General features: G+C 40.9%; 1 protein-coding gene across 1 annotated transcript in view; it reads left to right on the top strand.

The window, feature by feature from the left end:
• The window catches only part of LOC107118316 (FAS-associated factor 1), a 207,026-nt gene that overhangs the window by 98,534 nt on the left and 83,358 nt on the right, over positions 1–25,134 (top strand). The window contains exons 7-8 of the mRNA XM_015420620.1: positions 12,338–12,474; positions 14,023–14,111. Of these exons, the coding sequence (XP_015276106.1) occupies positions 12,338–12,474; positions 14,023–14,111 (226 nt within the window). The remainder of the gene's footprint in view (positions 1–12,337; positions 12,475–14,022; positions 14,112–25,134) is intronic.

Below are 25,134 nucleotides of genomic sequence, written 5' to 3'. Positions count from 1 at the left end.
TCCTTGTATCATTATGTGCTTGTCATATTTTCTAGATGCATTTCAACAAACTACTGTGCAAAGCTGCTGTATCATGGTTTTGTGCAACAAGCGTATCATGCAAAGGGCTTTTGAAGGCAGGGATGAAGTGCTGAGCCAAGATGCTAGCTCTTTTTCTTACCCTGTTGCAACTGTACTCTGTACTCATTCAAAATCAGTTGGGGAACAGGTGTGCCACACAAATTATGGGGGCGGTCACACACATGAGATAAAATGAGGGGGGGGGGAAGTGAGGCTATTTCCGCCAGAGGAATTTGATCCATAGTTGTGCGATTACAGTCCTTGGAAACTGCAGACACAGCCCGCCACTGCATGATCAGACTCAACCGCGGGTGAGCTGGGGGGTTGCCATTTGTTTCCGATGCGCTTACACGAGACATTGATGAATTGCATCTCCGCACTGAGGTCTCCCTATGGAGTTTGCGATGATGCACATACTGAGAAGGGGGGGAAACCAACGGCACGGAGTCGGGATGGCCTGATCAGACCTTCCCAACGCCATGAGAGTGTACTGGAGCAATCAGACATGTGAAACTCCGTCCGTGGCCCGTCACAACCCATTTACTACTGGATTTCCCCCGGTGTCTTTTTACTCCGCTTCTGCGGCAGAGCAAAATGGGTTGCTGATGGGTGAGGGGCGCTTCCAAGATGTTCATGTCTGATCGTGCCCTTTAAATCCACTTGGCATTCGCACCTATGGCACGGCTAATTGTGCATGTGATCACGCCCTATGCTGCTTTTACTGGTGAGGCATAACCTCTGCTCACACTGCAGCAGTTAGACAGAAGTATAGGGAATGTCTAGTCAGCTTTGTATACACTTAAATGGTAGTGAAATGGCTGCATATGCAGAATCTTCTTTCAATAAATTAACTAAGGAGGCAGTTGGCAAATTCTACTGCCTTCATGACATCCTCAATTGAACAATGGTCCCTTACTGTCTTGGGACCCTGCATCATAGCCGTTCTGTAGTCTTTTAATTCTTTGGAGACTATACATTTTTCTGCTCACCAATTCTAGTGTAGAAATGCTTATCTGGTCATATTTGAAATGAAGAGTGGTACAGGTTATGCTCTCTTACATCTTCAGTAATCTGTGCTACCACTTTATGTATATTTTAAAATATACATAACATATTATATGAATAAAATATTTTAAAATGGAGACCTCTTGTAGTGCTGGAATGCACACCCATGCATCACAGCAAGCTAGATCACTTCCCATGGAAACAGTATGAAAAGTGTAATGGTGTTAATGTAGTTGGGCATGCTTTGATTGTATGGTAAGATCTTTTAGCTACTGAGCTGAAATTGGGAACAGTATATCCCATTAAGATCCAAGCACTGGTGTAATCCAAAATGAACACTTTTACTCTGAAATGCTGTAAAGTATGTAGAGTTCTATTCCTGCATGGCAACACCAAGGGAATAGATTAGTAATCACAGGGGTCATTTTGTAGAAAAAGAGGTGCAGGAGCTCATTAGCATAACTTATTTGCATATGCCACACCCCCTGACATCACTGGAAGTATGCCAGAAGGTGGGAGAGCTTGTACCTGAATAAACCTTGGTCTTAAAGGTGCCACTGGACTCTTTTGAATTGCTAGCTATTGGGGGGGGGGCATGTGGATCTGCCCTCACAGAAGAGGGAGAGCTTCTACCTGAATAAGCCTTGGGCTTAAAGGTGCCACTGGACTCTTTTGAATTGCTAGCTATTGGGGGAGGAATGCACAGATCTGTGAAGAGAGAGAGAGAGAAGGAGGGAAAGAAAGAAGGAAAAAAGGAGTAAAAGAAAGAAAGAAAAAGAAGGAGTGGGAGGGAGGCTCCCCCATCAAGCCCCCACCACCCACCCACCTCGATCAAGCCCCTGATGCCACCCTGCACCAGCCAGGTACTGGCTGTAGGCCTTTCCCTGACCGTCCGCCAAGGCAAGCAGGCCAGGAAAGGCAAGCGGGGGCTCTGTAGGGTGCTCCGGAGGCCTTCCCCGGGCCCCGCACAGCAGTGCGGGCCTGGAGAGACGGTGCTGAGGGTTCAAGAGGGCTCTCCAGGGCCCTGCGCGCCTGCGTGGGCCTGGAGAGATGGCACTGGGGGGTTGCCGTTCAGCCGTGCAGGCCTGGAGAGACGGCGCTGGGGGGTTGGGGAAGGCTCTCCATGGCCCCGTGTGGCAGTGCAGGCCTGGAGAGACAGCACTGGGGGGTTGGGGAGGGCTATCTAGGGCCCCGTGCCGCTGTGTGGGCCTGGAGAGATGGCGCTGGGGGTTGGGGAGGGCTCTCCAGGGCTCCGTGTGGCCGTGTGGGCCTCGAGAGATGGCGCTGGGGGTTGGGGAGGGCTCTCCAGGGCCCCGTGCCATCGTGTGGGCCTGGAGAGATGGCGCTGGGGGTTGGGGAGGGCTCTCCAGGGCCCCGTGCCATTGTGTGGGCCTGAAGAGATGGCGCTGGGGGTTGGGGAGGGCTCTTCAGGGCCCCGCACAGCTGTACAGACCGGGAGAGATGGCGCTGAGAGTTGTGGAGTGTTCTTCAGGACCCCGCGCAGCCATGCAGGTTTGTAGAGATGAAGCTGGGAGACTGGGGAGGCCTTTACAGGGCCTGGAAAGGCAGGGGGGAGATACAAAACTTACCTTGCTTCTTCTTTGTCCTCCCTGGCTGACTAAGGGGAGGGCTGCTGGAAGCAGGGGGCGGGGCTTGCTACATATCCCCGCCCCTTGGCCTCCTCTCTGCCGGAGCGTCGCTCCAGTGAGCTCTGGCTGGAAAAGAGGCCTGAGTAATCAGATGAAACAGTTATCAAGCTGTTGAAGGATAGCTACATTTTGCTCTGTGAAATTCTTTTTTAAAAAAATTTTATAATAGATTTTTATTGATTTTACAAACATACAAAAAGAAAATAAAAAATGAGTAATATCTTGTAATAAAACATTCTAATATTGTCTTTTGGTGATAGAAATTCAAAGGCTCTTACTATAAAATCTCATGTTTTCTTAATCTGTTCTCATCTTTAATAAAGACATTTCCCTCCTGTTTTTCCTTGCAAGTTTGAGTTACCTTGTAAATTATTGCCTTATTTTTAATAAAAGTAAAGATACATGTTCCTTTATGATTCACCTAATAGTCTAACTTATCTGCTATTTTGTTATTTTATTAAAAACCTTTACACTGTCACCTCTCTCACTTAACAATATAGGCCATTCTATTTGGTTTCACTTTCATAAGAACTCCCTAGGACACACATATATAGAGAGAGGATGAGTTTTCTTAAAACAATTTTATACAAATAAAAGTAAATGCTCCTTCTTTATAGTTCTTCTACAAATCTATCTTATCTACTATTATACTAAAAATCCTTACATTTTCCCCTTTCTCAATTGATTTAATCTCAAAATAAGCCGTTCTGTTTAGTCACACTTTAATAAAAGCTCCCTGAGGCACCCTTATGTGAAGAGAGGATAAATATTCTTAATAACAGTTTGATACATAAAACTTAACATCTTTTCTTACATTTTCACCTAATTTCATTGATTTTTATAAAAACAAATCATTCTATTTAGTTACACTTTAATGAAAGCTACCTAAGGCACTCTTATATGGAGAGAGGCTAAACATTTTTTTATTTTTTTCCAATGTAAAGCTTAACATCTTTTCCTTACATTTTCACCTCTCTCAGTTAGTTTCTTACCAAAACAAGCCTTTCTGTTTAATTTCACTTTCTTACAGACTCCCTAAGGCACTCTTATATGGAGTGAGGGTAAATGTCCTTAATAGTAATTTTATACATAAAGTTTAACATCTTTTTTCTTTGGTATCTTCTCTTCAAAAGGATCTTGTCTCTGTGACGTTTGCCCTTGTGGACTGCATACATTTGTTCTAAGGGTTGCAGTGAGTAGCTTAAAGTGATGCTTGACTGGATATTTTTTGTCTTCTTCCCTTTCTGAGATAGCTCTTGCATAGAAAGTTTGGTTGCTCCAGCAGACACCTGTTTCTTTGATGCTATAAAACATAGTTCCATGACTTCCATAAGAGATATGGTTTGTTTTTTTAGTGTGTTTGTCTTCTTGTAGGGTATCTTCCAGTAAACTAAAGGTCCTCTTGCTTGCAGTTTTGATCAGTGTCTCTCAAAGATTCCTCCTGCAGTTCATCTGAGTTGCTTGTAGATTTCAGTAGAGCAGTTGAACATATGTCATATAGTTCAGCACATGTTTCTTTGAGTGCTAGCTTAATTGAGTCCCGAATCATGTATTTAAGAGCATCCCATGGGAGTTGAGTCAGCTCAGCGCCTACAGTATCATCTGGTTTGGGGGCTTTTAGTTCACTTCCCGCTTGGAAATCCATTTTAAAAACAATATCTGCAACCCCAGTACCAAAGCAAGTATAAACCGTTCAATCCGTCCACAATCCAGCAGTTCTAGATAAGTTGCTAGATAAGTTGTCATAGCAGACATAATAACACCCAAGAGTCTTTCAGTGGAGGACCAGGTGATTGCTTTTAACCAATGTCTTCTGAGCCCAGAAAACTTCAGAAAAAAAACTGATGTTACAGGAAGTAAATTACCATATAAGGTAGTTCCTTTTAGAATGCCTGTATTCCCCTCCCCTTCTTGTTAAAAAAAAGCCAGCGATTTGGCTGATTTGTAATTCCAAGACAAGTGATAGAATGTTCAGATAAGATTATTTGTGTTCCTTTTCTTCCCCCCTTATGGTTCTTTAAACAGTTTTATAACCGATACTTTTGCTAGCCGATTACGTGCAGGAGAGGGGGACAGGGATTTCTCCCCCTTTCCTCGTCGTTGTGTAAACAAAGAGGGTTTGATCAAAGGGTCTTTTGCTTCTTTGATGTTGCTTTGTAGAAGTACTCACTGTTTCTTCATCGGTGTTGGAGATGAAGAATGGTGCTCTCTTAGCCGGCGTTCACCACTAATCCGTCATGTCGGACCGTGACTTTGCTGATTCGTGCTCTTGCTTTGAGACGATCCGGCTCCTACCCGCTTGCTGCGGCTTGCGGGGGGCTCACATGAAGTCTCCTGCTCCAGACCTCTCTCCGGGAGAGACCCAGAGTTCCAATATAAGCAACGAACAGCTGGCAGGGCTCAGGAGCGAGGCTGAGCACGCACTGCCTCGTAGTGCCACGACCCGGAAGCTCCCTGCTCTGTAAAATTCTGATGCAGCTGTAATCTGGTCAATTTCATTTACATCTTGTCTTGTATTTACTGAAGACATATATTATGAATTCAGTCTAGTAATTTTTGTGCAGAGAGCTTTGGTCTGACATGAACCTGTAAGGTATAAAAATGATGTTATGAAACTGTGCATCATGACTTGTGCAACCTAGACACCACACCTTCAGTGTCAAGTCCTTTTGTCATTCCAACTTGAGGAGCAGAAGGTGCAAAATAATAGGATCCTGTGGTACTATTTCTGAAAGAGCCATTAGGCAGAAGACTGGTTGCCTGATAGTGACATCTGAGGGGGGGAAAGTGAAGCCAATTGGGCACAATTCTGTTTATGTTATGCAGCTGCATCACTAATGCCTCAAGGATTCTGCTATCAAACTCACAAGGAAATTTAACAGAATCTATGTGGGTATTTGACCTTTGCTTATCAGGCGGATTCAATTAATGACAAGTTCAGTATAGTTCATTTATTAAAGGATAGAGTCCAGAAACCAGCCATTGCAGAGGCTAGCAGAATATTTGCAGAGAGATCAGAAGAATACTCTTACTAGATCTTTGTGACTAGGTCATACAATAGGCCTGCTTATGCCAGACAAGTTACCTTTATTTTAGAATTTCTTACAGGTGAGCTGGCAGAACCCCTGGTTTTCTGTGGAACAAAGTTTGAGTCCAGTGGCACCTTTAAGAAGAAGAGATTTGATTTATACCTCACCCTTCACTACCCAAAGTAGTCTCAGAGTGGCTTACAATCTCCTTTCCCTTCCCCTCCCCACAACAGACACCCTGTGAGGTAGGTGGGGCTGAGAGAGCTCTTTGAGAACTGCTCTTGAGAGAACAGCTCTGAAAGAACTTATGACTGACCCAAGGACATGCCAGCAGCTGCATGTGGAAGAGTGGGGAATTAAACCCGGTTCTCCCAGATTAGAGTCTGCGCTCCTAACCTCTACACAACTGGCTCTTCACACCAAACTGGCTGTCCAACAAAGACCAACAAAGTTTTATTCAAGATATAAGCTTTAGTGTGCATACACACTTCTTCAGATACATTGGAAAGTTACCAGCCCATAGATATAGGTAGAAGGGGAGCAGCAAATTAGTTTACAAAATAATAAAGGTATTTAACAGATGCAAGTACTAAACTGGAATATCAAGCTTGGTTTATATGGTCACCATTTGTTTGGGTTTAATTCTGGGGGGGAAACATAGTAAAGGAAATAAATACATCAAAATCACAATAAATATATCAGAAACATCTACTTTGAGGTCACCCATTGAATGTCTTGGAAGGCTGAAGTGTTCTCAAACACGTTTCTCAATCTTGTGATTCTTGATGTCAGATTTTCTGTGATAAGGGTTGAAGTGGAGTTATGTACCAGCCGAATGAGAGTAGCATAAATTTGTACTTATCAGGAAGTGTTTACTCATTAATCATCACCTGTAGGAGCCGCTCCAAATCTTTTTACCTCTGGTTATTACCAACATATTGTGAATTAAGATTTAATGCCTATTACATGAATATCTGTTTAAAAATATAGAGTTCCAATGCTAGTATTAACTTCCCTGTGCCTATGTGATGCCAGCATGAAAATGCTACATGCATCTAGACTGATGTACAAAGTAAAGGCATTATAAACTGACATCTCTGCCACATTGTTAATCCTCAGAGGGAAGGTGTTTTCTATGGAAATGATGGGCAGTGAGTAATATAAAGCAGTTCTCAGTTACTGCTACCAGAGTAAGTCTTGTATGTAACTGAAGCCTTGTCTTAAAGTTTTCCTAGTGTCTAATCTACCGCGCTGAACCGAACCTGTTCTGGGAACTATTATGACAAATAACTTGCAGCTGATTTTACTGATGGTAATAAAAAAGTCATTGACTGTAGGGGTAGTGATGGCAAGAAGTTAAAAAGGGGTCCAATAAGAGAGAGAGCGAGTGTCTTGAAAGAAATTCAGAGTTTAGTGAATAAGATGTTGGGATGGGTGCAGTGTTCCCTCTAAGCTGAGTTAGTGTGAGCTGGCTCACAGTTTTTTAGCCTCCGGCTCACACATTTCTGTCTCAGCTCAGGAAGGATGGCTCCTCCAGAGCAAACTAATTTATGCAGTAGCCAAATAGCTCGCTCACAACTTTAATGCCAGGAGCTCACAAAGTAGAATTTTTGCTCACAAGACTCCACAGCTTAGAGGGAGCATGGGATGGGTGATATGCACTTTCTGTTTCTTTTTGCTTCCATGTGTATTTATTTATAGTCTGTCTCTCTTACTGGAACTCAAGGTACATTACACAGAGTGAGTCAATACAATCAACAGGATGGGACATTCAGTAAAAAAAGGAATAGGATTTGGACTGATGCAGGGCGTGAATGTTAACCTGCCACATTAAATGATGCAAAATTGCATAGCAGGATCCAATTTACAGCAAACTATATAAAGTAATATAGACCATAATCCCTCAAAATTTGTCCAAGTAACTTTGTGAATCATTTTGTACAGTGCTACCCTACTGCCTGCATGGAAAAGCCCTCTTTACTAATTCAGTTTTGCATAGTTTGTGGAAAGCCATGAGAGTGGGAGCCTTCCTAACCTCCTCAGGCAAATCATTCCACAAGGTGGGGGCCACAACAAAGAAGGCACGTGTATGGGCAGTTATTGATTTTGCCCATTTGCAGGTTGGCGCCTGCAGAAAGCCCTGCTCTGATGAGCAAAACTGTCATGGCAAAGTACAGGGGTTATTTTGTAGAAAAAGAGGTGCAGGAGCTCATTAGCATAACTCATTAGCATATGCAACACCCCCTGACATAACCGGAAGTGTGTCAGAAGGCAACACCCACTGCTCTGGCACCACTGGACTCTTTGCTAGCTATGGGGGGGGGGACATGCAGATCTGCCCTCACAGAGGAGGGAGAGATTGTACCTGAATAAACCTTGGCCTTAAAGGTGTCACTGGACTGTTTTGGATTGCTATTTGGGGGCGGGGGGGCTCTGCAACTTATCTGGCTGCTTCTTGCTCCTTGTGGCCTGGGGCTGCTGGGAGCAGGAGGTGGGGTTTGTTGCATGTCCCTGCCCCTTGGGCTCTTTACTGCCGGAGCTCTGTTCCTGTCTGCTCCTGCAGGAAATGACCCCTGGCAAAGCATATAAGGAGAGATGATCTTGCAGATATGAGGGTCTAGGCCCATGAAGGACTTTGTATGTGATAGAAGAAGAGTTGGTTTTTATACCCTGCTTTTCTCTACCTGAAGGAGTTTCGGAGCAGCTTACAATCACCCTCCCTTCCTCTCCCCACAACAAGCATTTGTGAGGTAGATGAGGCTGAGAGAGTTCTGAGAGAACTGTTTATTTATTTATTTATTTATTATTTGTATTTTTATCCCGCCCTCCCCGTAGGCTCAGGGCGGCTTACACAGCATGTCGCCGAAACATGTAGTAAAACAGTAAAAACATTAAAAACATTAAATAACATTAACTCTTAAAACATCATACATACAAACAACAATTGGTGCTCGGCTCCTAAAGCCAGATGGCCGTCAGAAGTCCCGTTCTCTTTCCGAGTGTCCACATCCGGTGACCCTGTCCACAAGCTTAGGGCATAGATGGTGATGATGGTATACTGATGGTGTAATGGCGGTGGGCGCTCCCTTTTAAAAGACTGAGGGGAGTCCGTCTTGCAGAGCCCTGATCTCCTCTGGGAGCTCGTTCCACCAGATAGGAGCCGCCACCGAAAACGCCCTATTCCTGGTCACTACTAATTTGGTAACCCGTGGACCTGGTACGTCCAATAGGTTCTGGGTCCCAGACCGTAGTGCTCTTGGGGGCACAAGGTCACCCAGTAGACTTCATGTGGAAGAGTAGGTAATCAAACCCTGTCTAGATTAGAGTCTGCCACTCTTAACCACTGCACCATGTTGACGAATACTTTAAATTGAGTCCAATGACTGATGGGCAGCCAGTAGAGTGATTGCAGAATGGGAGTAATATGCATTTCCATCTACCTGTTTTTATTGATGGGTTGATTATTTGTTTGTACTTTTTTATATCATTTATACATAATATGGAAGTACAGTGTACATTATTTATACATATTGATGCACAAAATAATGTTGCATGGAAATTGAAAATGGCACAAATATAAAGACTCCCAGTTTAATTTGCACAAGTAAAAATAAAATCAAAATGGGAATTTCTGAGACGAACCAGTGGGGATGAGACATTCAATAGCATCCCTAATAAAGTGTACTAAGATAATCAGACATAGATATTCTGTTTAAATACATTTCACAGCCTCCAGTACTACATTTAAAATTTAAATATTAATATATAAAATGTTATTCTTAAATTAACATTTTAATGAGACTAATGTTGACTTTGCACAGTATAAGATTAAATAATGTTAAATAATTACATGTCTTAACATATTTAATATTCACCAAGGTATTATTTTTTGCTTTGGAAAGACATTAAGGCAACTCTATTGTTATCAGAGATATTTCTGAGCTTTACAGTTTATTTAAAGTAGGTCAGATAGTTATTGCCACTCATTTCTGAAAACCAGTTTCATTGATCTTAAATAGTTCTACAGCTGACTTCAAGGTTATACAGACCATGGCATATCAATCTTCTGTTGCCAGACTAATGGTTAAGATAACCATTCTGTAGAATTTGAACTGGATTTTGTAAGTGAATTGTATAAGTTAGAAGATGGATGTTTGCCTTCATCCTAGGTTAAGTTTTGTTATGTTTACACCATTCCTCCTCTCTCTGTTGAGGTTCAGCTACTGGCATAACAAGTGCTACTATTTGAGCTCCTTTGCTCAGGGTGCAGACCAGTGCCACCCTCAATCTGTATTGGACACTGCGAGTCTGTCCCCAATCCTTGCATAACGCTACCCCTCTGCCCCCTGCCTTGGCAGCAGTTGAACAACATTCTTTGTTAAGTTCAGGAAGCCTAATCAGCCAATCAGTTGACAGCAGCAGTGGCCAAGTAATAGATTTCAGACACCTTCTGGACATTCTTCCTCTACTTTGAAATATTGGTTAACAACACTTTATTATTATGGCAGGAAAGTTAATAGCTTTCACTTTAAAGTTGTACCCTACCAAAATGAGGCCAAAAAACCTCAAAGTTGGCTTTAATTGTTACAAACTGCTCTCCTCACCAAGTCTAGTTTAAGTTTCTGAGGTATAAATATAGAGGCTTTTTAAACTACTGATCTAAAAATTGGGTTGTTATATTCTGTTTTGGATTGGATATCAAATGCTTCTCAGCCTGTGACATTTTAATGCAGTTTGTCTTTTCAAATAGGTTTACCTTCTAATGCATGAGACAACAGGACTTTGCTCATCAGACGGTGCATACATTTCAGAGCAGTTGTTACCTAAAATATTACCATAAGGCATAAGAAAACACACGATTTAAGTTGCCTTTCGTGAACATAATTAAGAATTAATAAGCCTGTACCGGTGGCTAGTCCTCAGAATTTCCACTGTTTTGCCTTTTGTGACCTGTGTTATTAAAAGTCCATTATTTTTACAGACTTTATTAAATTGGATCTTATTAAAGCATTCTATATTTGCATTTGGTCTTTCATAATTCATTATTATTATGACATTTACTTTTTACCATCAGATCTGAAAACATATCATAAGCTACCCTTTTCTCTTGAAAGAAATGCTAATTTCAAACAGTCCTCTAATGGAAGAGAAAAGCTTTATCAGTTTTTTCATTTATTCAAGATCGTGTGAAGAATACTAATGCCAGACTTCAGTATGCTAATAGATGAAAGCTTTTTTTTGGTCAAAAGCTTAGAAATATTGTTTTTAGACTATGCAAGTATGAAACTGAAAGAAGGCTACTACTGCAGCTGAAAACTGAACTCCAGAGTACAATTCTTGATTTGTGTTACTACTCAATCCACAATTTACCTAAAATGTTAAGCTTGTATGGAAGTAACATATAGTCAGTTAAAAACTCTACATCCGCAATGGAATGTGTGGATTTTTGAACTGCCTTGTGCCTTCCACTTTTAATGGAATCTTTGCAACAAATGACAATATTGAGAATCCATTGGAGGCATCATGATGTCACATCTGGGCGGCACGCACACGCTTTGCGTGCACGCACGCACTCAAGACACCGGGCAGGAGCCCCCCTCCACCAGGTAAAAAAGATTTGGCAACCCTACGAAGTGAATAGGGGAAGTGGGAAACAGAGAGAAAGTGAGCTGGGGGCCTAGGGCTATCCCCCCTCCCCCAATTCTCTGCAAGATAATTCAGAAGTAAGTCCACATTTGCATGAGATTTGAGCTTCATTGGACTCTGTACAGTTTACTACCAAGAAAACAGATGTAGGAATGGACTCAATAGAAATTAAATGGAAAATTAGTAATGTCACTTTGAAATGCACAGCTTCCCTGAAACAAAAACAGGTAAGGTTTCTAAAGGTAAACTTCAAAAATATGTGTTCTGTCCTGAAATTAAATGCTCCTTTTGTGCACACTTTTAAAAAATCCTGGCTTCTGAAATCATGTAAAAACCAGATAAGCCCTTGATGACTACCATAGATCAGTCACTAACCTAGGGCACTGCTTAGTGTCAGTATGGCCTTGATCTGTGGATTTAGGTATCTGCAGATGGGGGCCACATGTCACTATTAGCTATATAGATAATGATGAATCACATCATTCCTTGATGCTAATAAATGACTTCAGTTGTCCATTTTTGTAACAACAGCATGTGAACAGGGTATGGAGCACTAGGATTCCTACCCCCTTTGCTCAGGCAAACATATGTCTTTGAACAAACCTGATCTTTCACTGAATTTTATCTGAAGAATGTTACTTATTCCATTCAGCTCCTTTATGCCCAAGAAAAAAGTAGTTTGAATTTATTTGAAAATGTGGTACAGGTCTTACTGTGGGAAGATCAGTTTGCTCATGGTGCGAATTTGATAATTTTGAATATGATATAAAACATATATATTGTACTACAGAGAATGGATAAAAGGGAACATTAGTGCAAGATGGTCACAGAATGACTTTAAGGATACATAGGGCCTGATAATTCGTAGTTTAGTAACTCCCTTTTTCTTTTAAAAGATTTATGTTGCCTACAGAAATGCTCTTACTTCTCAATTTTTCTATTCTTTAGGTTTCTAACAATGTGTACAAGACACTTTGGTAGTGTTGTAGCTCAAACAATTCGAACACAGAAGACTGATCACTTTCCACTGTTCCTGATTATTATGGGGAAACGATCTTCGAATGAGGTGCTGAATGTAATACAAGGTACAGTATGTTTTCTGTTGGAACTTATTTCATAGAGGAAAATTGTACTGCTGTTTTTTAATCATCTGTTGTCTGTGTAAAGTGCCTGGAGCAACCGTGATCAGCAGTAAAGGCAGCATGTAAATATTTTAAAAATAAAGTTATTAGCTATCAATTTTTTAAACAGTTTTAAAATTAGTTTTAAAATAAAAAGTACTTTCCCTTTAATATTTATTTATTAATTATATGAATCGCCCCACCCCTGCTACTGCAGGGCTCTGGGCAATCTTAGTTTATCCTTCTCAGAAAGTAAAAACAGTTACTAAGTTGTGAACTGACAGATTCTGTATAAAAAGATCATAGAAATAAGAGCCTAGGGTTCCAGTATTTAAAAGACAGGCAGAGTGTATAGATTTTTGCGTGATCAATTTTTTGTTCACACTAGAAGCTGACTTTATGATTATCATGTCTCAGCCTTGTCTAACTTGTAGGGCTATTTTGAGAATTAAATGAGGTAAAGAATGTAACGTAACCAATCCTGAGCCCTTAAAATACAGTGGAAAGGTGTGTGCATTTTAAACTGTCAACATTAACCAGTTTGCAAAATCTGTAACCTGGAATTCCAAAATTTTGAAAGCTTAGTGATTTGAAACAGATCTTTGTGCATGCATTTGAGTGCAAATTAGTCCATAGTTTCAGTAGTTTTTTTAAATCCTTTATAAATTCTTCATATTTATTCATAAAGGTATCATAGAGTATCTTCCAATAGATGGCCCATTCGCATTTCATACCCACATAAGCCAAAATACCTTGATTGTGCAAAACTAGTATTTTTATACTTGTGGTCTGACATGCATTATGCAATATCTCCCTTATAATATTATCCAGTAGTCCACCAGGTATGAAGCAAAGCCTGATAGCCACAGCCAGTGGACTTGGCCTATACATAATTTATTTCTCTTCTGTACTTCCAGAGTTTTTTGGGTGAGAGGCACTGTCTCTTGGAAGTACAAGTCTGGAAACTTGACATGCCACACAGTCTACAAAATCCAGGGCTATGGGATTTCCCCCTTCTTGCAGTTTAACAACTGTTCAGCTGAGAGGCTACAAGACGGAACGATTTCCAGGGACTATGAGCAATATGTATTAGTGTCTAAAATGAAAATGTGTTGAAGAAGTTGGGTAACAACCCCTTTTCTCTAAAAGTACTTTGAATTCTACATTTAAAAAATATAGTTAGAGCTAACCATCTACATAAAATCAATGCCTGAGATGGGGGATGTTTTTAATTTTTTTTATTTAAATTTTTAAAAATTTCTCTTCTTGGTTAGCAATTTTGGCTTTTCTCAGATACAAAAACACAACCAAAAGCTTAAGAACAAATATTTTTTGTTTGGACGTACATTTGCAGCGACTCGTTAAAAGAAACTTGTTTTTAAAGCATTTTCTTATTCTATCTATTCTTTTTAAAAAGGCAAACAGGTATTCCTTTTGGATTAATTATAGAATGACATTCTTTTAAAAATAATTTTAATAATATGGAGTTCAGCTATCTTTCTTTGTTGCTAGGTAACACAACAGTGGATGAGCTAATGATGAGGCTGATGGCTGCAATGGAGATCTTCAGTGCACAGCAGCAGGAAGACATAAAGGATGAGGTGAGAGCTGGACATCACTGCAGACACCTAGTGGGTTTAGAGTAAGGGCCTTTCCAGACAATTAAAAAGTATGGGATTCCATCTTCAACAGAATGGTGCAGAACTAGATGCTAAGGGACAGCCTCTGCATCTGTTGTAGAACAGAAAGTTTTGGTAGGTCGTTATTGTAGGGGTTGGAAAAGCTGTGTTTTAAATAGCTGTTAAAGAAAATGCCCGTAAGCAACTATTGAAAGATGTAAGGAAGTACTGTCCTGCATTGTATTGATCACCTGTTAGTGTGATACCATACTCTTAATGGTCTTCGCCTTTCTGCAGCTAGCATCACTGCCTGTGACTTTCTGTGAAGGAAATAAGAGCAATTGGGCATTGTCATGGTGGAGATGAGAGTACACAGCCTTCATAGGACTAAATTTTTAAAACAAGCAAAGTTTATGACATAATACAACATATTAAAAGGGAAAGTGCTGCTTTTTTTGGTGTTTGCTACATGTTAGGTGAGCTAGCTGAATACTGAAGTCTGCACAAAAAGAGTGTTTAGTCTCTAACCTGATAAAAAGTAGCCATTTAAAAAATAAAATTAAAAATGTCCAAAGTAGTATGGGGGAAGAGGAGTTCTGTTGAAGTGACTAGGTACTTGAACACCAACAAGACTATGCTGTTATTTGGCCATATGGACTGAAACTCACACAACATGGGTCATTGCAATGAGGAAGTGGTTCAAGTTGCCCTCCTTCTTCTTGTATGGGATCCTCTATCACTAGCAGAAGGCTTTTTGCACTTCTGCAGCCCAAGGATCCAACCATTATTTTTACGTCTCTTTCTTAGTCTAGCTTATGAGTTTTAGTTTTACACCACAAGAAAATTGCCGCAATATTTTTATTTCCTACCTTTAAATTACAGATGGGAAACAAGCATACTTTAGTGTTCTTAAAAGGTCAAATGAGGAAAACAGCCATTTTAAAACCCCCAAAACAAATTGCTTACTACCCTGGAGGTCTCTTCATGCAAAATAAAATGTGCAAGTGGAAGTACAAAATTTTCCTGCCAGTGTTTCAATCACACAAAAATAAACACAAGCCAGGTATACAGTAGTGAGATGTTTATCTGTTACTCTGTAAATTGAGAGTGACATTTGAAAGTAATGAAGTACTTAGTTAGGAATTTGTAATAATAGGTGTGTTGCCATTCAAGATTATTGTTATCCTGGGTGTAGAGACATTGATTGACAATAATTCACTAAATACATTATTGAGCCATTTAACTCTTCTGTCTCGTTAGTACGAGATTTACTGATTATATTGTGTGCTAATCTGAATGTATGCTGCCTGCATGTATATCCACTACTTCAGGTTCCCCCCTTCTATTTATTTCCCATAACTCATTGACAATGAAATTGACTTTAATTCCTTTCCATTCTCAATAGAAATTTTAATTATCAGGGTTACATGATTAAAACCTGTGGCATAATATAATTGAAAATGATATTGCGTTTTAACAGCAAGATATCAGGAGAATAATACATATATATTCATTTTTTAAAAGCAATTTCCTGAAAACTGTAAAATTCAGTGTTTTGGGTATAACAAACTGATTGGGTGTACATTTGGCAATAACCAGGCTGGAAAAATACCCATAAAAATACCTTATCAGTGTTTTCCAGATTTTTTTCAGCTGGTTAGTGAGTGGGCTACTTATTCGACTATCCAAAAATGGCCGACCTGAAAAATCCCAAATATATTCAGGATTTTTCCGGGACCACCAGATAGCCACAGTTAAAGGGCATTTAAAAGGCTCTCGGTCCTTTAAATGTGAGCCCTTTAAATGGCTTTGGAGTTTACTCGCCATGGAGTTGCATGGCTTGGAGAAGGCATTTAAAGGGACCACAATCCCTTTAAATGCCTTTCCTGCCTCCATTGGAAACTATGAAGGATGGGGGCACCTTCTTTGAGGTCCCATAGAATTGGACCCCCTGGTCCAATCTTTTCGAAACTGGGGGGGGGGTTGAGGAGAGCCACCAGCAGTTATGCTGCAGATTTGGTGCCTCTACCTCAAACATAGCCACCCCCCCAAGCGGGATCGCCTATTAGCCTATTGACCATTGGGTATAATGGAGCCGGAAATATTTCGCAATCCTGAATATTTATCGAATCCAAATATCATAGTGGTATTGGGATTCAGGAATATTGGGAAATACTGATATTTTTTGAGTTTAATATACCAGAACCCCAAAAATACCAGGTTTTGGGGGGTTTTTTTTGCATAGCCTTAATTGGGATGGATCAAGACAGAAGCATACAGGGAGGAAAAATGGTCCTGGAAAACAGCCCCAGCCCACAATCCCAAAGGAGGGAGGGAGGGAGGGAGAAAAAGTGTTCTCAGCCAGCCCATGTGGGCCTCTGCCAGGCACCTCTTTCTCTACCCTGCAGGGGATGAGGGCTACTTTTCCTGGTGGTCTTAATGGCCAATCTGCCCCTGGATCAAGTGATCAATGAGCACAAGGATTGTGAATCTTTCCTGCATTTCGTCCCCCTAGCAGTCTCTTTCAACCCTGGGAAACTTGATTCCCAATGCTGCAGGATTGATGGGTATAATAGCTATGCAGGTCAGGGTACTGTGCTGAAGAGGGGGAAAGTGGCAAAAATTATGCTGTCCTTCTTGTTACCATCAAGAGAGGCTCTCATAAAAATATGGTACCTACTGAGATCCTTCTTGTTGTTCAGTCACACAGTCAAGTCCGACTCTTTGTGACCCCATGGACCACATCACACCAGGCCCTCCTGTCTTCCGTCGTGCTCCGGAGATTGCATAATTTCATGTTCGTGGCATCAATAACACAGTCTAACCATCTTATCCTTTGCCTTCTTCTTTGACCTTCAATCTTTCCCAGCATCAGGGTCTTCTCCAGTGAGTGCTCCCTTTACATTTGGTGGCCAAAGTATTTGAGCTTCAGCTTCAGTATCTGGCCTTCCAGGGAACAGTCAGGGTTGATTTCTTTTAGGATTGACTGATTCGATCTCATTGCAGTCCAAGGGACTCTCAAGAGTCTTCTCCAGCACCATAATTCAAAAGAATCTATTCTTCAACACTCGGCCTTCCTTATGGTTCAACTCTTGCAGCCATACATTACTACTGGGAACACTGTAATGACTTTAACTGAAGTGGTCAACAACATAGAAGGGCCAACAGAACTGTAAGATATCTGAATGTGAAATAGTTTTGGTTTGGAAAATGGTTTTACAAGTAAAATTTCACCTACAGGTACTCTATATTGCTAGTAGGGAAGTGACATTGATGGGGAACTGAAATGAGACTGATGACAAAATCTGCAGGGAGCAATTGATGATTTATTAATGTATGATGCATTTTTCAAAAAGTAGTATAAAAGTAAAGTTTTCAACCCACTCATTTACCCCACACTTGGTTTCATCTCTGCCTTACATTCATTCCCTCTTCCTCAAACAAACCACTTCACTTCTGCTGACCCACCTCAAAACTTTCCAGTAATTCTGTCCTACATCACACTCAAATGTCTTTACTCACTCAGTCTCTTTCATTTGACACACACACATCTTGGAAACACATTAATATTATTTTATTTCACAAAATATGGTAATAACTGTGCAAGAATTAAACAAATGGGAGACCATATTTTAACACCATACTGTTCATCAAAGAAAATATTTACAATAGTCAATCCATATGTATCTTACTAGCACAGAGAGGCTTGGTTCTGATAGAAGAATTTCATGTGCACTAGACAGTCTCTGCCGTGAAACATGCTTCTTCTGCTGCTAAAATTTCTGTTTGCAGAAGGTCAATGCTTTTCAAGTGGGGACTTGTGCAAACAGAAATTTCAGCAGAGGAGGAAGTACACTGCACAGCAGAGACCACCTAGCATGCATGTAACTCAATTATAGAATCCAAGCCAGAAAAAAAGAGAAGTCTTACTTATATAGGAGAAGCAAGGGCAGCTGGATGCAGGAAATGTGTCAGCCCTATTGATAAAAGGGAACCCTGCTTTTCTGTATAGTAAATGTCCAGTGGTTATTTCTTATAGGATACTGGTTTTAAGTTATGATTTGTGAAGCCCACTGCTGGCTGCAAGCTCCCTGTCCTGCTGATGGGGCCACCCACCTGGGCCCAGAACAGGTAAAAGATGCTGCCGATGGAGGTGTACGGGGAGTCATGGTAGGGCAGGCAGAAGGAGAGGCAGGTGCAACTGGTGCCTCTTGTAGTGGTACAAATGGGGCTGGTACGGAGGAGGTGGGGACAGTTGTCATGGCAGGTCCTATATCCAGATGAATGGTGGGACGGCTGAGCAAGTATGGGATGCTTAGGATGGTAGCAGGGGGAAAGTGCTGGTCATGGCCCTGCCATTTCACCTTTGCCTTTCACTTTCCTTCTTTCCTCTGTTATTTGTAAAGCCTCATCAGACAGCCACTTTGCTTTCTTACATTTCTTTTTCTTTGGGATGGTGGTGATTGCTGCCTCCTGTACTATGTCACAAACCTCAGTCCATAGTTCTTCAGGCACTCTATCAAATGTAGTCCCTTAAACCTGTTCTTCACCTCTACTGTGTATTCATAAGGGATGTGATCTAGGTTAAACCTGAATGGCCTAGTGGTTTTCCCAACTTTCTTCAGTTTAAGTCTGAATTTTGCAATGAGTAGCTCATGATCTGAGCCACAGTCAGCTCCAGGTCTTGTTTTTCTGACCGTATAGAGCTTCTCCATCTTTGACTGCAAATGATATAATCAATCTGATTTCAGTGTTGCCCATCTGGTGATGTTCATGTATAGAGTTGGCTCTTAGGTTGTTGGAAGAGGTGTTCACCATGACCAGCATGTTCTCTTGACAAAACTCTGTTAACCTTTGCCCGATTTCATTTTGTTCTCCAAAGCCAAACTTGTTCGTTATTCTGGTTACCTTTTGACTTTAGCATTCCAATCCCCTATGATGATGAGGACATCTTCTTTTGGTGTTAGTTCTAGGAGCTGTTGTAGGTCTTCATAGAACCAGTCCATTTCAACCTCTTTTGCATCAGTGGTTGGGGCATAGACTTGAATTATTGTGATGTTGAATGGTTTGCCTTGGATTCAGACCAAGATCATTCTGTCATTTTTGAGATTGTATCCCATTACTGCCTTTTGCACTCTCTTGTTGACTATAAAGGCCACACCATTTTTTCTACAGGATTCTTGGCCACAGTAGTAGAAATAATGGTCTTCTGAGTTAAATTTGCCCATTCCTGTCCACTTTATTTCACTGATTCCCAATATGTCGATGTTCAGTCTTGCCATCTCATTTTTTACCATGTCAAGCATACCTTGAATCATAGATCTTACATACCAGGTTCCTGTGCAGTATTGTTCTTTGCAGCATCAGACTTTCCTTTCACCATCAGACACACCCACAGCTGAGCGTACTTTTGGCTTTGGCCCAGCTGCTTCACTCTTTCTGGGATTACTTGTATTTACCCTCTGATCTTCCCCAGTAGCATATTGGACACCTTCTGACCTGAGGGGCTCATCTTCCGGCATCATATCTTTTAGCCTTTTGTTACTGTCCATGGGGTTTTCTTGCCAAAGATACTGGAGTGGGTTGCCATTTCCTTCTCCAGTGGATCACATTTTGTCTGAGTTCTCTGATGTGGCCTATCTGTCCTGGGTGGCCCTCCACAGCATAGCCCACAGCCTCATCGAACCATGCAAGCCCCCTCGCCACATCAAGGCAGTGATCCACAGGAATAACCAACTTTAAAAGGGGACTGAGTGCCGGTTTATGGCGACACACAGGCAGACGCATCTCCCGGACATCCCGGGGATGCAAACTGCACATCAGCATGTAGGAGGGGGTCCGACAGGTCATGACCCCCCCCGGAGCCTTGGTAAAAGGCTCCTAGCAAGGGGGCTTTTGAGGGGTTCTTCGCTGGCACGATGCTGGAGAATTGAGGCGCTCCTCCGCCCCGAAGGTCCTGCCGCTGAGTGTCCGCATGGACTGGGTCAAGCATTGGAGATCGGGCGGAAAAAAACGATGCCGAGCGTGGCCGGTTGGCCAACAACAAACTGTGAGTCGGGTTAAAGTGAGCATGAAGAATTAAAAAGAAAGCTGCCCCCCTAAATGAGTGATGGAAAGCGAGCGGGGGAGGGGCCCCTCCCAAACGCAGAGATGAAACACAGAAATAAAGAAAGGGTGTCCATGGCACTCTGCTACAAGAGCTGCACAAGTATATTCTTTCACATGTAACTAGAAGTATAAAAAACAGAAAAAGTCACCTGCACCTCTACTGTTTTCTGTTTTTTTATGCTGTTGCATAGAGAAGGTTATTAAGTAATGCTGTAATTTCAACAATTAGTTTTGTTGAAATAAGAGAAGCAGTATCGACCAAGGGGTGTCCCCTCTCCTTGTTCTCAAAAGAATAGGTGAAATAGCCTATTGCCCAAGTCTCCTGTACTAAGATTATATCATAGCTTTTCAGAACTTCCCCTGTTCCTTTCATACTCATTTTGTTATTTCATCTGGCCATATTCCAAGAAAGAAAGTGTTTTTTCTGTTTATCTAGTCAGTCATTCTCGCCTTCAGAGGTGGCAAGGTTCCCTTTCTCTGTCTCCAGATGGGACTCAGTAGGAAAGGCCATTTGACCAAAAGGGATCAAAGTACCGGAAGCTTTGTAGGAAGTAAAATTTTGTGTACTAATCAACGTATAAATGGTCCCTTTCATTATCCTGAGTTTTCTGTGCCTGAATATTTTCCAGAGTGACTATTAAATTTTGCAGTCTGGAAAGCAAATCATTTTGCCCAGAAATGGGAAGTAGGCCAAAGGATGCCAACAGATTGCTTTCAGAGTTCTCAGGGTGGGCCTGTACACTTTCCTTCAATGCAGAGTGGTTAATAGGCACCATGTTTTAGTTTAAGCTATTGCAGAATGTCTTGGGTCATTTGAGAAATTAGGACAGAATAATTACTCAGAATAATGATTTTAAAGAATTGTTATCCTGCGTCAGACCATTTTTCAAAGTGGCTTGCAGGCAATAAAATCCAGGACAAAAGCACAGCAACAGAGCATTAATACCACAGGCATTAATTTATCTCTAACAAGCAAGTGCAAACTTAAAATCCAGGTTAAACCCCACACTGAAAATGCAGCAGCAGTTCAACAGACATTAAACCAACATCAGAACAAAGACCATTGGGGGGAAGTGTGCCGTGATAGATGGGAAATGATTTCACGTGATACCTCAAGAATCAGCACAGAGAAATAGGGTGATAGGGTTCCCGACTCTGGGTTGGGAAACACCCAGAGGTTTTGGGGTTGGGTAGGGTGGGGGTTCAGAGAGGAGGGACCTCACTGGGGCATAATGCCATAGAATCCATCCTCCAAACCAGCCATTTTCTCAAGGCCCTACCTGGAGGTTAGCAACCCTACAGGGTGAGAATTCCACGGGCAATGCACCTCTAAAGGTGAAGGGCATACAGAATAGGTCATCTACCAGTGGATGTTAGCAGTCAGTTGGGTTCATAAAGGAGCTGGGATTCATTTAGTGTCCCCAGCAACCAGTACTGGGTATGGGAAATATAAATGACTTTATCTTTCTTTTTTAATTCTGTGCCAAAAGGGAGTCTGTAATAAAACAATATGTACATTATGTACTTAAGAAGAGGCGTTGGCATGTGAAACAAAATATTGCTTTTCAGTGGTTTGCCAGTTAACATGTAACTTTTTTTTTTACAAACCTTGCTTTTGATGACTTGTGTTTACATAGCAACTCCTTTTTTTTCAAACACCTTAATGTGTTTGCCTGGGTGTTCTTTCAAAATGTGACAATAAGAAGCAGGATACAGATTCCGGTTTCTGTTACTATTTTCTTAGTAGCAACTGTAAGTCATCATAAACCACAACAAGATAAACAGAAAGTTCTTCTGAACTCAAAAGAAAAAAGTCAGCAAGTATACTTTTATTGTACATGGAGTCACAAAAGATGGGTTTGTGTGTATAAATGTGAATAAACAAAATACACTTCCTCTAATTGGAAAACTATCAGTAATGAGTCAGTGTATACACATACACACACACACACATATATTTTTTAAAAATCTTACCTTTTTGACAGATTTACAGAACCTGCTTGGAACAGGATTAGTGGGAAGCAATTCCAGAAAAATCCAACTGAACCACCAGTATCAGTAAGCCCAGGATTGCATTTCTTGCAATGAAAACAGATAGCTTGTCTATCTTGACTCTGACCTAGAGTTTCTTGTAGTGATAACTTCAGACAAAGTAAGACAAATAGTCCTGACCACATCAGCTACTGGGGAAAAAAGGAAAAGAATACCAGCAGGGCTACTTATACAGCACAGAACTACTTACACTTCTCTTTAATTATTCTTACAGCACATGCTACAACTCTCCAGCACTGGAGACCACACTCTCTAAAAACGGCTAAAAATTAATCTACTGTAGCTATTTACTTCTGATAAAAAGCTCCCCTTTCCTTACACCTGTTTGGGGCCAAAGCCATATCTCAAATTTTCAGAGGGCTTTTATTCCTTTAATTTATTTGTACTTATTTATTTAAAACATTTGCATCATACCTTATTTCCTCATACTCAACTTTAACAGCTTCAATGTTTCCAGCACCATTCTTTAAGCAAGCCCCTTTCCTATGATCCTTTTTCTCCGCCATCTTCATTCCAACTGGTTGGAAGACCATCAGTGTATGTATTGTTCAGGGGACTGGAAGACAGTACTGTTTGAAACATGGAAGCATATACTAAATTTTAAAGGAAGAGAAAGTCCCTTGAGGTCTTAAACGCGAAGAAGGAGTTCACACTAGCATTTCACTAAAGGTAAAATCGTGATGCTTCAAGGGGATTGCTCACATGTGGACTCAGACATTAAAATAGCCTGGACCTGGATAACCCAGGCTAGCCCAAACTTGTCAGATCTTGAAAACTAAGTATTTGGTCAGTATTTGGAAGGGAGATCACCAAGGAATACCATGGTCATGACCTGGAGGCAGGCAATGGCAAACCACCTCTGAACATCTCTTGCCTTGAAAACCCTGTGGGGGGGTCATAAGTTAGCCGTGACAACAACAACAAAAAGAACAAGCTGAGCCAGCTAGTGCCTGTGGTGCTGCCATCACCACAGGGTCCTTTCAGTTTGGACTTGGACCACAGTGACAATGTCTCACTAGGAACTTTCTAGTAATTTAAAGTGTCAGTCTGCTCCTGCAACTGTTCTTTATAATTCCCTGTATTTTTTAAAGGGCAGAGTAGGATATATGCACAGTAGTGCTGAGAAAAGGGGTGCATGTTTTCTAGAATTAGTTCTTAAAGTTTGGGGCAGGAGAAATGATAGGGAGGCAAAAAGATTTAATAGGATATATGCACAGTAGTGCTGAGAAAAGAGGTGCATGTTTTCTAGAGTTCGTTCTTAAAGTTTGGGGCAGGAAAAATGATAGGGAGGCAAAAAGATTTAAGCTTGTGTCTGAAAACAAAGAAGAATTTCAGACACTGAGTCCTCTGTGACTCAACCAGATAGATGCATTCTCCATGATGTAAAGTGGCATTGGAACTTGTGCCAGTATTTGGGACAGATAGGCAGTGGTTTTAAAAAACTCGTTTAAAAAACTCGTTAAAAAATGGCTAGATGGTAACTGATATTGTGTTTTATATAAACAATGTTCATATTACGTTTCCATCATGAGTCCTCAGTAGGTATTTTTCAGACCCACAACATGAATTTCCCAGAAACGTCTGGCAAGGTAACCACTGGAAACAGTAATAAATGTTTGTGGGACAACAAATTTAGAGTCCAATGGCACCTTTAATACCAACAAAGGTTTATTCAAGATATAACCTTAAATAAACCTTTGTTGGTCTTAAAGGTGCCATTGGACTCTAAATTTGTTGTACTGCTTCAGACCAACACGGCTGACCAACTGGATAAATGTTTGTGGGGTGCATGGACTATTTATTAAGCCAGTTTAGTGTTATCTTGATAGTAGTGTCTGAGAAACAACATGAGCTAAGCAGTGGTCATTTCTATCATGAATTGAATTTGCCTTATTAGGGAAACAACCTACTTGGGTAACATCATTTCCCCTAACGTTAAAACTTTAAACTTTAAAAGTGGTGGGTAGGACAAGGGAAGTGGCTGTCATTTGTAAAACCTTTTGTGTTTGAGGAGTGTACAGTGTTAAAAGGACATGTCCACAGTTTCATTGTTTACATTTGGCTTTTAACTTGACTGTTGATTGATTATTCTAACATTGCATGATAGGCAGTAACAGAGCTCAAGTTTGTCACATATGAAACTAATGAGAAGAGATCCATGATTAAATAATGGTATTACAATTCAACACACCTGTTTTGAGGCTCCCTTATACATTTTTTCCTTTCTTGCCTGAGGAAGAAACTTCTCAATGGATTACAGTAACACTTTTTGACAAGTTTATACAGGGTGGAGTTCCTATGTGCTGACAGGGCCCATTTGATGATATCTTGATAATGCATTCTTTTTATTTTTGCTGTCAAAATTTATTACTGTAAAAGCATTGACTGTTACACAGCTGGTTTGACTTGTCCACATTTTTATTTAAGTAACAGTAGGTCTAACGTAGTGTTTATTTTTCTTGTTATGCAACATTTAACCCTCATTGCTTTAGGATAAATCTTCATGGTAGATATATATTGTCCCACAATTGCTTGGAAAAACTCCTTTTATTTTTGCAAATCCCAGCTGAAAAACTCTATTCATTATGATTTCCCATTAGCTGGTATTCCTTTTGAAAAAACAAGTTGTTGTTTTTTAAAAAAAGGTGGAAATAGATCTAACACTGACAGAGGCTTGAAGAGGAATAACTGAGGCATTCAGGTTGTATACTGGAAAGAATTGGGTTTTCATATCTGTCCAATATGCATTAAATCCCAGTTTGTTTTTAAAGAATAGATTTGAAAAGTCATATCACCTGTTCATGTATGATTCTCTTTTAAGGACGGGTTAACAGTTAGCAAGATT

Source organism: Gekko japonicus, unplaced genomic scaffold (assembly GCF_001447785.1).
Source record: "Gekko japonicus isolate JY-2015 unplaced genomic scaffold, Gekko_japonicus_V1.1 scaffold1002, whole genome shotgun sequence".
NCBI lineage: Eukaryota > Metazoa > Chordata > Lepidosauria > Squamata > Gekkonidae > Gekko > Gekko japonicus.
This window is presented reverse-complemented; position numbering and strand designations above follow the sequence as displayed.